At 35.2% G+C, this 16,652-nt stretch overlaps 1 protein-coding gene across 4 annotated transcripts in view; it reads left to right on the forward strand.

The window, feature by feature from the left end:
- Positions 1-16,652, forward strand: part of LOC117224862 (nucleolar protein 4-like) — a 231,350-nt gene that overhangs the window by 194,041 nt on the left and 20,657 nt on the right. For all 4 annotated transcript variants that reach the window (XM_076525940.1, XM_033478053.2, XM_033478054.2 and 1 more), the window contains 2 exons: positions 12,519-12,844; positions 15,165-15,368. In XM_076525940.1, coding sequence (XP_076382055.1) covers positions 12,519-12,844; positions 15,165-15,368 — 530 coding nt within the window. The remainder of the gene's footprint in view (positions 1-12,518; positions 12,845-15,164; positions 15,369-16,652) is intronic.

The following is a 16,652-nucleotide window of genomic DNA, read 5'->3' on the forward strand; positions in this document are numbered from 1 at the left end:
TGCAATTTCAAAAAATGCTCTGTTTCGATATTTCTCGCAATTATTTCAATATTATTTATTATATTTATTTCAACATTTTTTATTATTTGAATATTTCTCTTCAATATAAACTCGCAACTAAAGATCAATGAATGTTACTGTCAAAGCATAAATATCACAGTTTTTCCTAATATTATTACTTCGTCACAAATATCGTGATTTTTCTGTAAAATTTCTGCAAATTTTTCACAATAAAACTGAAGGAAACCTTAATTTTTATCCGTTTTTACTTTATTAAATATTCGCCCAAAATATACAAAATACTGTTATATTATTATACACTTTTAAAATGCAATAACTTTCTTCAAATTGGACTAAACGACTTGAATATTTTTAGATAATAACGGGACTAGTCTCTTAGACAATGACTGAAATGCTTTTTCTTGATTTTATGCGAAATAACTGAAAAGGTAAAATAATTAATTATCCGAGCCCGTAACAAACAGTTGAAAAACCGCTTTCGTAGATCCCTGTGACATGTATGCACGGTGAAAATTTGATCGAAATCGAACAGCTACCGCGCTTTCCCTGAAAAACCGCAAAGGTCAGTGCTCATCCAGTACGAATTTGATAAAAAAAGGAATATCTTCAGCGCGCCTAATCGTGTCCCAACCAGGAGATCCTTTCCCCGGGTACGGACAGGAGTAGGGGGATCCCGTCGCGTTCCCCATGCCCACGAATCGTTTGAGCCGAGTGTACAAGCGCAAGAACCAAGGTGCAGCAACCTCGGAGCCGGCGTAACTGGGGAGCGAGAGAGAAGGAGAGAGACTCTCCTGGACGAGGGTCCAGTTTCCTGGGTCGTCTACTCGCGCGTTCAGTTACTGGTTCTACCGGAGTCTTCCTGGAAGCGTGTGTGCGATCGTTGAACGCAGAATTAGAATCGGCGACGTAGGGTGGTCGATTACCCGGCGCCTGGCTTTCTACCTTGCCACCTTGGGCCGAGGATTTTCCTCGGGCCTCTTCAAGGCAGCGACGCCGTTCGAACCGTCCGCGGGCATCTTTCCACGAACGGAGGAACTTCGAACGTTATCCCGTTCTATCCAGCGAATTACAATCACTCCGAACTCGAAGAATTTCCGGACTTTCATTCGCGCATTTCGAGTCCGGATGATTTTATGCTTTCAGCGGATTTTTGATCTTTCAGGGAACTGCCGAGCAAACTCGATTGGATTCTTATCTTCATCGGAGGGTAGCAATGTATTCTGATACAATAAAGACGTTTCTATTTGGCACGGTATTTTGATAATTAGAATTGTAGAATATTCGTTGGTATCTTCTTAGTTTGGATTTTATGCATTTAGTGGAGTTTTCACGTTTCGGAGCTCGGTGTAGAGAAATGCTTGTGAAAATTCGTAAGACTTCTCAGTTTACTAGAGTACAACGATATATTCTAAAAATATAATAATAATATATAAATATAATATAATATAATATAATAATATATAAATATAATATAATATAATATAATAATATATAAATATAATATAATATAATATAATAATATATAAATATAATATAATATAATAATATATAAATATAATATAATATATAATATAAATATAATATATATATTATATAATATAATATATTCTAAAACTTTGATTCGCATTTTGCTAGTTGGGGTTTTAAGTATTTATCAAATTCTCGATTTTTTGGAACTTGGTATAGGGAAATGCTCTTGACGAGATTCGATGAGGTTCTTATCTTCATTAGAGTGTCGCAAAATATTCTAATAAATTAAAGACATTTTAAAGACCATTAGAATTTCGAAACATTCATCGTCATTACTTTGGATTTCATGCATTTAGTGCTTTTTTGATCTTTTGAATCTCGATGTAGAGAAATGCTTTGGAAAATTCGATGAGAAAATCAGGAGTGGACTGTAGATTTTGAGAATTTGTTTCGATATTTAATGATTTCGATAGATCGAACGTGATACGTGATCTTCGATTATCTTATTTATAATATTTAATTCAATTATAGATACACATCGTTGTCCTAAATGCGTAAAATATGCGGTTTAGTCATAAAGTGTTTTAATAGAGTAAAAACAATCTTATTGACGTGATTTATTGTATTTTACTTAGAATATGTTACGATATTTCAATAGAGTAAGACAATTTTTATTCGATCGACTTCATTTATTTTTATTCGAATTTTTATTCGATCGTATCTTACAGACATAGTCAATTCTTTGCAGAATTATTTAATTGCTTTAATCTGAAACAATGGCATAAACCATAACATTGGAGTTTCTAAAATATTTCGCAAACTCGATAAAGCTAATATATTGCTTCAACCTTTTTCGAAAATTTGGTAAAAAAGTTATCTTACTGTGACAGAAATTCGAGGTATTTAACGTACTCATGCTGTAGCAAGCTATATCTTCGAAACAGTTGGAGTTAACCAAATTCTCATTAGTCATAATTGAATGATGTCATTATATGGTGTGCACGTATATGTATGTGTCTGTCAGGCATACAATTTGCTGCACATAAAATATGCACGCAGAGAATGTAATTACGTGTTCTTTTAGATAGAACAGAGCATTTTCAATTAAGCTAATCTTATTATATATATATGCATAAAAAACATAGTTATTTTATATCAAAAAGTATAAAGATGTTTACCTCATATGTATTATTGTTAAAGTTATTTTAACTAAACTATAGTTACGTTTGCAAATCCTAAATTCGATACGTAACTAATGAAATTAATTTTCAAATTAGCAGAAATCTTTTTTATACTCGGTAGAATTAATTTCTTCGCGTATTTACGGCACTGTTGATGATAGAAATAATGGAAACAAAATTTGAATGGTGCCAAAAGGCCCATAACTTGACATTCGTTGCTCTTGTAAATGGCAACATAATCGTAATTCCTTATAGAGAGATACTAAATTATTTATGGCTAAAACGAATTATTTAAATTGGAGAATACTTATGTCGTATTAAGGTAAATACATATACTATCAGTATATCACAATTCTTATCTAAAGTACAACAAAGCTGCGACCAAAAATAGTAAATCAACTTGTGAAATGTTAGAGGAATTAGTTCACTAATTTGAGACGCTAAAGAAAGAAAGATAAAAATAATAATAAGAAAGAAAAATAATAATATAAAAAATAATAAAATAATAAATAAGATTAAATAATAATAATAATAAATAGCTATTATGAATTGTGACCCCATTCTTGAAACAGTAACACAAATAATACAATACAAAATAGATATACGAAAGTGGATGTAAAAATTCTACCCATATTTTTTAACATTGTCCTACATAAATTCACTCACACAAGTACCGCTATGTAACGATCAGCTGTAAAAAAAGAAATATTAGTCGAGTAGTAGGATTTCTAAGCAAGAGTATACTATTTCCAATGGTGTACTTGAATTTCTTCATTGTCCCGATTGTTGTAACAATTGGCATCCATATTTCACATTCAGTGTTCTTGTTTTGAAACAGACATTTCAAATGAACGTTCCAAACTAGGAACATTGTACACGAAACACGGAGACATGGTACGAAAACGATGCTCCATAATAGGTAAACGCTCGTACTTCATTATTTTATTCGTATTATTTTTTGTTCACATTAAATAAATACTTGAAAGTCCATTAAGTCATCTAGAAACATCAATGTATCGCACAGCGCGCGATACATATTAATAAATATAAATATAATGAATATAAATATTCACCAATAACACTTTTAAGTTGTAACGAAATCGATGATAGTCTTCCCCCCCACCCAAACGCGTTTTACAATAGGCATTTTTACCTTATACACGTTGAAAATTATGTTTTCAATCGATTGTATATTTATTCGATGGTGTCGAATAAAATATTATTCGTTAGTCTTTATCTTTTATCCGTCATCCAAATAACATTGTCTCTAATTCTGGATTAAATACATATTTTTTGAAATAAACACAAATCCCGGGAAAATTTCGATCGCACCTCGCTTCCCGAGGATCCGGACGAATTTTATTGGCCAGTGGAGTGCGCCCCTGTTCCTGACCGAGTCACACGCTCGCCCTAACTGACGTTCAGATTGTCCATAAAAATTGACAATTTAGGAAGAGGAGATACGATTATTCGAGCCTTGTGACTCGTTTTTGTAGTTACGAATTGTCAACAACTATAAAAACGAGCCGCAAGGCACGAATAATCGTTTCTCCTCTTCCCAAATTGTCCATTTTTATGCACAATTGGAGAGCGACAATTGGGGAGAATTTACTGTACAATAATGTCTCTCTAATTGACGCTCAGATTGTCCACAGAAAATGGACAATTTTGGAGGAGGAGATACGATTATTCGAGCATTCGTTTTTATAATTACCGATTGTCAACAGCTATAAAAACGAGCCTGCAAGGCTCGAATAATCGTATCTCCTCTTCCCAAATCGTTCATTTTCGTTTCCAAGCTGAGCGTCAATTAGGGAGACATCACTGTATTCCTGTAAGCTGAGCATCTGATATTTTTAATTGGAACATTGGATCCCTGGCTTGAACACAAGGAAATTTAAGTGTCAAGAAATCTTCCTGGCCTAACTACATTAATGTCTCCCTAACTGACGCTCAGATTGTCCATAAAAATGGACAATTTAGTAAGAGGAGATATGAGATATTCGATATAATAATATATATTAATAATAATAATATATATAAGGATATAAGCTCGAGATATTCGAGCTCTGCAGCTCGTTTTTGTAAATGTTGACAATTCGAAACTATAAAAACGAGCTGCAAGGCTCGAATAATCGTACCTCCTCTTCCCAAATCGTCCATTTTTGTAGACAATCTGACTATTCGAGCCCTGCAGCTCGTTTTTCTAAATGTTGACAATTCGATACTATAAAAACGAGCTGCAAGGCTCGAATAATCGTACCTCCTCTTCCCAAATCGTCCATTTTTGTAGACAATCTGATTATTCGAGCCCTACAGCTCGTTTTTGTAAATGCAAGGCTCGAATAATCGTACCTCCTCTTCTCAAATCGTTCATTTTTGTGAACAATCTGAGCGTCAATTAGAGAGACATTACTGTAATCCTGTTTTCGAAACCGAAGAAACTGATAGGTTACGCTCGAAAGAGGGCTCTGCGGTGCACCTTTTCTAATCGAGCCTCGGAGGAGGCAAAAGTCCGTGAGTAGCCTCTTTACGGTTCCCCTGCGGCACTCCCTACCCACGATCCACGATCCGCAGCACTTCGTGGGTTCACTTGTAGCCTCTTGCCGGTCGGACTTGTACCTGTCCTCGCCGATATCCACGTGAAAGCACCTTTGCCGTACATTCTCTCCCGGGATCGTGACGACGGTGCCGCGGCGTGCCTTTTTCTTGCACCTCATGGAAGGGATCTACTTAGACTTATTACAGGTTTTGGAAACAGGTCGGCCTTTTTGTACACGCCGGGAAGGATACGCTCCTGGGGTACGCTGTAAATACTGCAGGCAACGACGGGGAACCGCGTCCGGGATACTCTCCGCGCACGATCCACATGGAAAACCGGCAACGGCAGATTCGTTTGCCTCGAATCGCATGCTACCGGAACCGGACAGAATTTTATTCGGATGACGGATAAGAGATAAAGAGTAACGAATAAAATTTTATTCGACGCTGTCGAACGACCATCGCATCGAATAAGAATTTATCTGGTTAAAAGTCGTCTAGATAAAAATGTATCCGAATATAAGATTTTATTCGAATAAGAACTCATTTCAATTGTAAATGTATTTAAATGTATATATATATATAATATATTATTATATATATATATATATATATATATATATATATATATAATATATAATAATATAATAATAATAATATAATAATAATAATATAATAATATATATATAATTCCTATAAATATATTTTTATCAAATTACGTAAAAAGAGAAACAGTCAATTATTCGCATTATTGTTAGAATAATTTTACAATCGCTGTTCGAATAAATTATTATAAGAATTATTATGAGTCTTAAAAATATAAGAATTATTCGACCAAATTATTCAAATACATTATTCTAAGAACTCTTTATTTGCGATGAACAATGAATAATTGTTACACGAATAAAATATTCGACTGAAAAGGATTCGTTCGGATAATTGTGTTAGATAAATTCGAAACAATTCGAGCAATGCCCAACTCTGACACAGCTAACATTTGTTACCGAGCGACTATAAAATCAGTTTTTCCCTCTATTTTATGAAATCGTTGTACCTCTTGTTAAATAACTAGATTTTTCATTGGGTCGCGACAAGTCCAAACTGTATGAAATGTTCTCTGATACGAAATCCATTCGAATTCCAAGTTCCATCGAACCCCTCGCTTCATATCGGATAATACGACGGATAGAAAAATTGTAGGTGGAAAAGGCTTTCTAATGGGCATAACGGTCTATCTCGTTGTCAAAGATGGTGACCACCTCGTTTAGGAACCGTTAAGATGTCCCCCGGCTCTCTTGCCGGCGCAATAATTCGCCTCCGTCTATATAGGCATGGTTTCCTTGATAAAATTAGAAATCAACGTCTCTTAAAATCGCGAACTGTATTTCAGGATACAGATTCCCAATAAATTCCCGATGAAAAATGTGACTTTCTCCTCACGGATATATCCTTGGATATACATATAAAACAGCGACCTCTGATAAAAATTCTACTGAAAGCTTAGAGTGGCATTAACTCTCCATGCACTCCCCAGAAATAGTATGAATCATACTTTCAAACAAGCGAATTGTGTTTCATGAATTCATATTCACGTTTTATAGAAATTCAGCTTGTCCTATAATTTTTCCACCGCTACAACGACAAAAGCTTCTTTGTTTTAAATAAGTTCTTGCAAGAGAAAGAGAGAAAACGTATATATATTTTCAACTATGAGACTCACGCTCCGTTCACAGTTTTTATTCGTCAGTTTTTCAAAACGTATCGTTGAAGATGCTTCTTGTACATTTATATTCAATGTATAAATTCATAGGCTGTGACATTCGACATGATTTGGACAGTGATTAAATTGTACTATTAGTATTTCTGTTGTGCCTAGTGTAACAGCGATTTATTTAATTCTATTGCTGAAAATTTAATGATTAGGCAACGATTGATAAGGTTAAGATAAGAATACAACTTCGATCTGAAAACAGTGAGTAACATTCGTATTTAACATCTTCGTCAACAGTCCAATACAATGTTAAGCAGGAGTTTAAGAGGCTTAGAACTTAGGCTTAGAACTTAAGACAAAATGATAATTTTTCTTATTTAATTTTCTTCGAAAATATGCGTATAAAGTCATTTACTTCGATTCGTAAAAATAACCGAGATTCGAAGTTCGTTACTACATACAATCGGATTGTAAGTGTGCACATCTTCACATAATTGGTTTACATTGATTTTTTACATAATTCTCACAATCTTACTTTTTCAACTGGTTGACATAATATCTCAAGGTCTATATTATCGCCCGAACTAGATGAATTCGAAAATATTGATTTCACTACTTTTTTAGTAACACCTTAAACGTGAAAAAAGATAAAAATTCGAAACTCTAACTTCGAAGTGCTGTCATTTCTTTGTTAATACGGGACACTTTCTTTTATAGCACTTACTCCAATGTTCATGTATTTGGCATTACCAATACTTGATAAAAATATTGTATACACTAGAAATATAACTGAATACGTATATGAATCTACAATATAAAACAATTTATGATTTGTTTAAGAAAAAAAAAAGACACAGAAAGAATGCCAAAAAAACGCACGTCCAAATCGAAATACATTCCTAAAACGCAAACGAATCATTCCACCGAGGAGCTGGGTTAACACGTTCCGTGCCGAGCTTTTTTTACTCGAATCTTCACACTTTGATATTTTACTAAAACTTGATGTATTACGTGCAATTATTAATTCTCGTACACATAACAACGTAACAAAAACTTATCAACGCCCATTCTTGCGGTGGAAATTGATTCTTCGGTTCTAAATTTCTTGTAAACAATTTGTTCAGTTCACTAAGTAAACATGCAAGCGTGTACCATCGATGGTACACGTGGCACGGAACGTGTTAATAAACAATTCCTGCGCGGTAAAACAAATTCGGTTCGTTGCCCCGAGACGGACGGGATTTGCGATACGTTAAACAGCTTATCATTTTTATCATGTTCGAGAGCAGCGCTAATTGTTGAAATCGCAAGAATCATCGGCGCAGGGCGAGCAGTGCTAACCGTATCGGGAACGGTGCTTATTCTGTCACAGCCGCGCCATAAATCGGGATAACCGTAATGACCACCCTCGGATAGCAGCATGATGAACTGCCTCCGAAATGCTACTTCGATCATCCCCAATCAACGTTGTCGCGCGATCAAGAAGTGGCTCGCGTTCATCGTTATTACACGGCCACATAAATACCACCCACGATCTCGTTACTCCACGATCCACCTAACCGGCGAACGTTTCCCAATGGTATCGTGGAAAAAAAAGAAAAGGAAAGAGCATTTCATTCTTTCTGCGGTCAAGGATGGAAGCGCGCCGTCCAATCAATTATTTGTGAACTTTAACGCGCTACTCCTTTCTGCTTTCGAGCGAGTCGAAGCGATGAAAAAAATTAGACAGAGACGGTGGAAGACCTTGTCGACGGGGTTGTAACCAGAGTTGGGCGAAGTTTCATTCGGATAACGGACAAGAGACGAAGACTAACGAAAATACTTTTATTCGGCGCTATCGAGTAAATATAAAGTCGAATAAAAATTTATCGGAATACGATTTTGTTCGAATAAGAATGAATCCATTGAAATAAAATTTTATTCGAATTTAACATTTATCCGAATACGATTTTGTTCGAATAAGAATGAAGCCATTGACATAAAATTTTATTCCAATTAAAATTTATTCGTAATGGAGTTTATAAACATTAATAGAATGTGAAGTGTTTTATTTTTATAGTTTAATAGAGATTAGATTTATTTCTGATTTATTCGCATTATTATTCGAATAGTTTTATCATCTCTGTTCGAATAACTTGTTCGAGTAAAATAGATACAAGAGATAGAATAATTTATGATGAACAGTGAATAATTGCTATTCGAATAGAATATTTAACTAAAAAGAATTCGTTCAGACAATTGTCGTAGATAAATATTTGTTCGAAACAATTCGAATAATGCTCAACTCTTGTTACAACTAAACGTGGAACAAGAAAACGTGGAAATTAACAATTACTATTATCATTTTTGCTATTTCTTTACAATAAAGAAGCTTTTAGTTGACAAAGGACATTTTTGCCGAACTCTGATTTTTATAAATAAGGTATGAGAATGGGAGTTTGCATAAAGTCGGATGCGGATTTATGACAAAATTATGTGAATCGAATACAAAACAGTAAAGGCATTTGAAGAATTAAAAAATACTATTTTCAACATAATCAAACGTTTAAGAAAGGGAATAAATATCCACGTAGCTCCTATATCTTGTAATTAATGCAAATAAGTTTTATTATTTATTATATAAAAATCCACGGTGCAATAGTGAACTTTACGTCTTATTGCTTAGAAGAAAATAAAAAGCACACTGTAGAAAATGATATACAATTTCACGTCGTCTGAAACATAAAACACATTATCATCGCAGAAACGATTTACTTATCCACAAATAATCACGGAAAATATTTGATGAAAATATTTGATGAAAATACGAATAAAATAATCTCGTTCGACCACCGAACGCTTGAAAATTACTGGGAATTGTGTACAGGTTATGTTTTATTATACACAAATTATTAAAATATTTTAACTTTTCGCAACAGTAAAGTCGGGGTTTTTTGATTGGCCGCAATGGGATTCCGCGCCGATTATTGTTTCATTTTTTCGGTCCGAATTTTGCATGTAAATGAAAACGCTAATATTTAATATAAATGTGGACAATTGTTTATATCGTTAATACATGCTGCGAGTATTTTTCATTTGAACTTAAATTACGCAGACATTCAATTTGCCCGATTTATTTATCACATATATACGCAGAAATGCTATCTGAGGGATGCACTGTATTTAATATTCATGCGCATCAGCTCCGGTAAATTTGATGATACACACCGAAGATTTTGGTAAATCTGTAATTAACGCGAGAAAAATATGCGTGTGTTAATTTCGTTTTATATAATTCTACGTAGGATACGAGCTATAAATCATAACGTAATTAATAAAGCTATAGATCGAAATGGTATATAAATTGTGCACCGATCATTAATTACAGTCCCTGCTATAATAATTATCTAATTAATAATTACTATCCGTGCTGTATCTAACGCGCAATCTTTCTGTTTGCAATTGATAACGTTTTTCGCTGGAAATCGCAATTAGTTACAATTACACCACCGTTCGATTGTTTCGCGTATTATTAGACAGATCTCTAGCGCGAAATTAATTAATAAGATTAATTAATCTTCTTATCGGTTTAGACAATGAAAGTTTTACCGCATTCAATTGGAAATCTAGTTTACCAACCTCTACAAATCGGCTTTTCTTACGTTAACTAATAATTACTCGCACAAAGATTCTATTCTCGAAATTTTAAACATTTCCCTAAATACAATTCTTTCGTATTCATCTTGAATTAAACGATAACTAATAAGTATGTGAAATCTAATTGAATCTTCTTACGTTTTGCAGTTCCATTTATTTAAAAATGCAAGATGTGTTAACTGTAAACTAAAACGCTTCTTGCTTTATTGACAGTTGACATGATAAACAATTTATTTGATATAAATCTTTGTAGTTAATACTGCTTATTATTTTGCAATTAATAGAAATTGTATTTGCAAATAAACGGAACTGAAAAAATTTGTATAGCACGACGAAAGTATAATAAAAACTTATACAAAGTTTCAGTTTAATTAACTTCATTTGCTTCTTTTATGGAAACTCTTTGATCCAGATGTCGATATGCAACTTGAATCCGTCGAATGAAAACGAAAAATTGTTATAAAATCGATATTTTTGTATTAGAAAGACAGAGAAATTCCTCTGACAAAGTTATCTAAAAAATCTTTGATTTGACCGTCATCGATGCAGCGAGAGCCTCGTACCATTTTCTCGTTACGCTACGGACGACGGTAAACACCGTCTCATCGATTTATTTAGCGGGCTTTCGAAGTGTGGGTTCAAAGGGAGTCGCGGGTCGGCAGAGACGCGAGCAAGTTTCACGAGCAGTCGAGAAGTTATTTGTATTGTCTTCGCGAGCAAGCGCAACAAGTTGACAGACACCGTCGTCGTCGTGGATGTAGAAAAAGTTTACGATGTAATGTCGAGTTACGTAACTCGGTCGGGTGCGTTGATGCAAATACGAAACGGGCCGTTTTGTTTCGCCGTTTCAAGTACGCAAGTCGTCGCGACGAAATAAATCGTCGCGACAGGGAACAGCGATCGTACAATGGAATTTCGATTGCTCAGATTTCTGAATATTTCTATTATTCTCTGTGTTTGCTCGAAAAATCTTGTCGTTACGTTCTTGATAATTAGTTACTAGGTGCGAAGGCATGCGTGTTATATCCGTGACGATTTCGTTGTTGTACTCAGATGTACCGCATAACGATTATTTCAATTTCATGGAATAAATTAGAAAAATATATGGCGAAAGTATGTTAATCAAAATATACAGGGTATCGCTCGACTGATGCTTATTATAACTATAATTTATTTGTTTTTTAAAATTGGTAGAGGTATAGTTCATGACGGTAATTAAAATATTGCGAAATAAATTCGATACAAAATTGATAGCCTTTATCAGCAAAGTCCAGCGAAGAGTTTAAGGTATTTCCATTCAGCTATAAATAGTAGAAGTATTTAAATGAATATGTTATTAGAGTGGGATAGAGATATGTTAAATATAATATAAAATTATATTAAATATATTATATTATTATATTATATTATTAAATATATTATTAAATAATATATATAATATGATAGTATATATAATATATTATTAACCCTTTGCAGTCGAAGGCATTTTGACTCGAAATCCAAAACAGTTCTTCTGACCTATAGTATTTCCATGTTATGTAACTTGGTGCATTTTATACCTATGAAATTGAATTATGCGACTCGTGCAATAGTTACACTCTTAACAGTTTTTTAAATATAAATTAAATTTGATAATGTTACAATTATTTCGAAACATGCTATCAAAATTCTTAATGGCGACTTAGAGTCGCCACTCGACTCCAAAGGGTTAAATATATTATATAAATAAAATAAAATAAATAGAATATACAGGTTACTCCGATCGATAGTGCTTACTATCGATAGTACTATCGATATCTATCTTATAATTAACTATTCTCCACCACTGCAGGGTATCCGGTTATCGACACACGGGTTAAAAAAATTGCAATATTTTCTATTCACCTTGACAGTAAAAGATAAAGGTTATAATTGCGTGGACAAGGTGCTAATGGGAACCGCGTTTGGAATGATTTCAGACTCACGGAACGGCTCTTCGGAGATGGTAGACATGCCCGCGGGAACTGTCCCCAATTTGGCCGCCGTGGCCGGCGAGGACATGGCATCCTTGTGGGCGTCCTACGCAATGGGACTAAAGAAGACACCGCCGCCAGGATCGTCCGCGACGCCCTCGCGATCGGATCGCGATCGTGAGTCCAGTCCACCGGGGGGCGAAGGGACGGGGAGCGCTCACGACGAGACCAGCAGCAGTGGTAATAAAGAGGACGAGGACGACGACGACGAAGACGCCGACGAGAGGCTGGACCCCAGACATCATGACCCGGAGCGCCTGAAGGCTTTCAACGTGAGTTTTCAAGTCCCCGTTTCGCGTTTGCAGGCTCTTTCCCGCGGCCGAGCTCTTTTCGGGATGAAGGAGAACTGTAATGGCCGGAGCACTCTCGATATTTTTTTTTATTTTGCACCGCGCAGTTTCGTCAAAATGTCGCTGTTGTTCGAAACATTTCCGCGCGAAAATTACATCAACCATCTAGGATGAGCGCGTCAATTATTGTGCACCGGTTGCTGTGGTTCTACAATAATTTTACTTATATTTAATACTGGATTTACGGAATCCGCCGAAATGGTCATCAATCCGTCACTAATTTTTTAATTTACGATTATTCTTATCGTAAAGATAAAATTTATGAATTATTTATTCAATTTATATAGTAATTATGGCAAATGTTACAATGACGCTTGTTAAAAAACAGAATAAATGTCTTATTGTTACTTTTATAAACTAATATAAAACAGCTGTTTTTTGTGCTCTGTAAATCTAGTGTCAAAAAGAACAATATTAAATTACAGATATTGGATTTTTTAAATGGAATTTGATATATAATTTTCATAACCGAATCAAAACTTTCACTTCTTCTGACCTATAAAATGAGGAAACTAATTTTTTAGATTTCTGATGATGATTTGATGTGTTTTTGACTTGATCTGATGAAAAAACTTAAGAATCGTGTTGCAACTAAACTATTAGATTCATGAAACTCGTTTAAATTACAGAAATTATGATTTAATGTAATCTAGTAACTGAAACAAATTTACGTTTTGTTATTATATAACATAAAGAATATATCGTACAAGTATAAATATAAATTTACGTATTTAATACGGAATATTTCATGTTTTACATTTTTATTATAACCTAATTTACGTAACCTAAAACTAATCACAGTAATTAACATTTCATTTTATTAAGGGCACACTATCTCGTTCAAGAACTATTTTGTTTATTTTTGTTAAATGTTTTCTGTGCTTTATATATATATAGAGAGAGAATTTACTTTAATCCCATTTAAAAAAACATCGATGATTTAGAAATCTCTCTCTCTATATATATATCAGTAAGTTCTCTCCAATTGTTCTTCAGCTTGTAAAAACAATATTTTTCGAGATTTCTAAATCATCGATGTTTTTTTAAATGGGATTAAAGTAAATTCTCCCTAATTGACCTTCACCTTTCACACGAAAATGAACAATTTGGGAGAAGGTGATACGATTATTCGAGGCTTGCAGCTCCTTTTTATTCTTGCCGATTGTTAACATCTATATATATTGTCTACTTCTGTTTACAATGGACAATTGGAGAGAATTTACTGCACCTTTCAATAATATTTTTTAGAACTTACAGTAAACTAATAGAAAATACTTGAATGATTTTATTCTATTAATATAATATCAAACGTTGTATTCAAGTTTTGTTGTTTATAATTCTTTGTCATATCATTGTGTAATTATCATCAAAATAAGTGAAAGTGTCAGTATTCTTGACCAACCTCGGTAATTAGGACCCTTATCCTACGCCAAGAAGGCGATTTCAATTTTAAAAAAAACCACCTGGAACGACAAACAATATCGAGATACAGGGTAGCGTTATCCAACCGGTGGATCTGAGAAAAGAGAGCACCGCCTAAACCGTCTGCACCGTCTGCACCGTTTACTAGCAATTACTTCTATTTAATTATCCCGCGTTAAACGTCTCCGCGGATCCGGCCGCGGCGCAACACCTGAAATCGAATCTGCGCCCGCGGGGCGCACCGGTCTTACAATTTCCTTCCACGCGAGCCGCATTAAACCGGAAACGGCGAGTTTATTGCCGCGGCCATTATCCGCGGTCACCGCGTAAAAAGGAGCACGGACTTGTTCGCGCGTTCGTAACAGAAAGGATACCGGGCTCGAGGAGGGAAAAGGCCGGCCGCGGCGCACCGCGCGCGGATCCAATGAAACTTTAGCCGGCTGGCATCGGACTTTTCCCGAAAAAGCCCCAATTATCGTAAAATTTTATGAAAGCGGCGTCGCAACGGCACGCGGCCTCTCTCTCTCTCTCTCTCTCTCTCTCTTTCTCTCTCTCTTTTCCACCGTTCCTCCTCCCGCCCACCGCCGGCCGCGGCGTCTGATCTCCGTTCATTTCTAGCGCGGAACCTGAAATCCAACCGGGGTCCGCAGATGGCCGTGAGCCGGCCACCGAGAGAGCAGCTCCTTTATTAATTACAATTAGTTTAATAGAAGCCCCGCGCGTTCCCCACCACCGCGAAATTCTTAATTCCTCCCAGCAGCGAAGCGTACGCGGGCTCGTTTAATTCATTCCGCGGCGGTCGGGCCGCGTCCTCTTACAGATGTTCGTCAGGCTGTTCGTTGACGAGAACCTGGACCGCATCGTGCCCATCTCGAAACAGCCCAAGGAGAAGATACAGGCGATCATCGACAGCTGCACTAGACAGTTCCCCGAGTTCGCGGAGAGGGCCAGGAAGAGGATCAGAACGTACCTAAAGAGCTGTCGGAGGAACAAACGGGGCAGGGAGGGTGCGCCCTGGGACGCGGTAAGCTCATCTTCTTTATCCGACGTTCGCCGGGCCACGTGTCCGTTCTCGGATTTATGCAGAAAGCGACTTTTGAAGAAACCGCTTTCCGAATTTCATTGTTTCCAAGAAACCGGTTCCCGAATTACAATGTTTCCAAAAATCGGTTTCCGAATTTCAATGTTTTCAAAAAATCGGTTTCCGAATTACAATGTTTCCAAAAATCGGTTTCCGAATTTCAATGTTTTTAAAACACCGGTTCCCGAATTACAATGTCTCCAAAAAAACCGGTTTCCGAATTCAAATGTTTTCAAAACACCGGTTCCCGAATTACAATGTTTCCAAAAATCGGTTTCCGAATTACAATGTTTCCAAAAATCGGTTTCCGAATTTCAATGTTTTCAAAAAATCGGTTTCCGAATTACAATGTTTCCAAAAATCGGTTTCCGAATTTCAATGTTTTTAAAACACCGGTTCCCGAATTACAATGTCTCCAAAAAAACCGGTTACCGAATTCAAATGTTTTCAAAACACCGGTTTCCGAATTACAATGTTACCAAAAATCGGTTTCCGAATTCCAATGTTTCCAAAAAACCGGTTCAATCGGTTTTCGAATTTTTACAAGCATGGAAGATACAAATGTAATTAAAACACTGAACGAGATTTTATTTAAATATTTTTCAGTTTTGTCACAGTTGTGGAACCATAGAAATACGTCAAAACAAAATATATTTCATGCGAAGTAAAATATAAGTGTCCTGAAATAACTGATCAGGGTGCAAAACGTAAATTATAATTTTTCAGTTTATTTAATATTTTTCTTCGGAATATCCGTCTTTAAGAATCATAAAGTATCTACTGAACGAATACTTAATCTTGTCCACATTTTCAACGTGAAATTCCCTGAAAGGGAAAATAATTTTTCACTGACTTTTGAGGGCATCAAATAGTAAAACTAGTTTTTTCGTTCTTTCGTTAGTTGTCGGCATTTCGTATCTTCGGATTTAAGATAACAAAATAAAACAAATAAAATAACCAAATTTTTTTATGACAAGACATTTGCATTCGGTTTTATATTGATCATAATAGTTTAATAAAACAAAGTAGAAGAATTTGACTCGTAAAAAGGTAAATTTGATCTCGAAAAGGATGAATTTGATTTATAAAAAGATGTAAAGAAATAACAGTGCCGCTAATAATTGAAAGCACAATTTTTATTATAAGATGACATGCAAATGAACTTAATCAAAAGAGAAGCGAAAGAAAGATGTCAATGTATTTTAAAAAGGAACAATTCCCTGTGAA

This window comes from Megalopta genalis, chromosome 13 (assembly GCF_051020955.1).
Source record: "Megalopta genalis isolate 19385.01 chromosome 13, iyMegGena1_principal, whole genome shotgun sequence".
Lineage (NCBI taxonomy): Eukaryota > Metazoa > Arthropoda > Insecta > Hymenoptera > Halictidae > Megalopta > Megalopta genalis.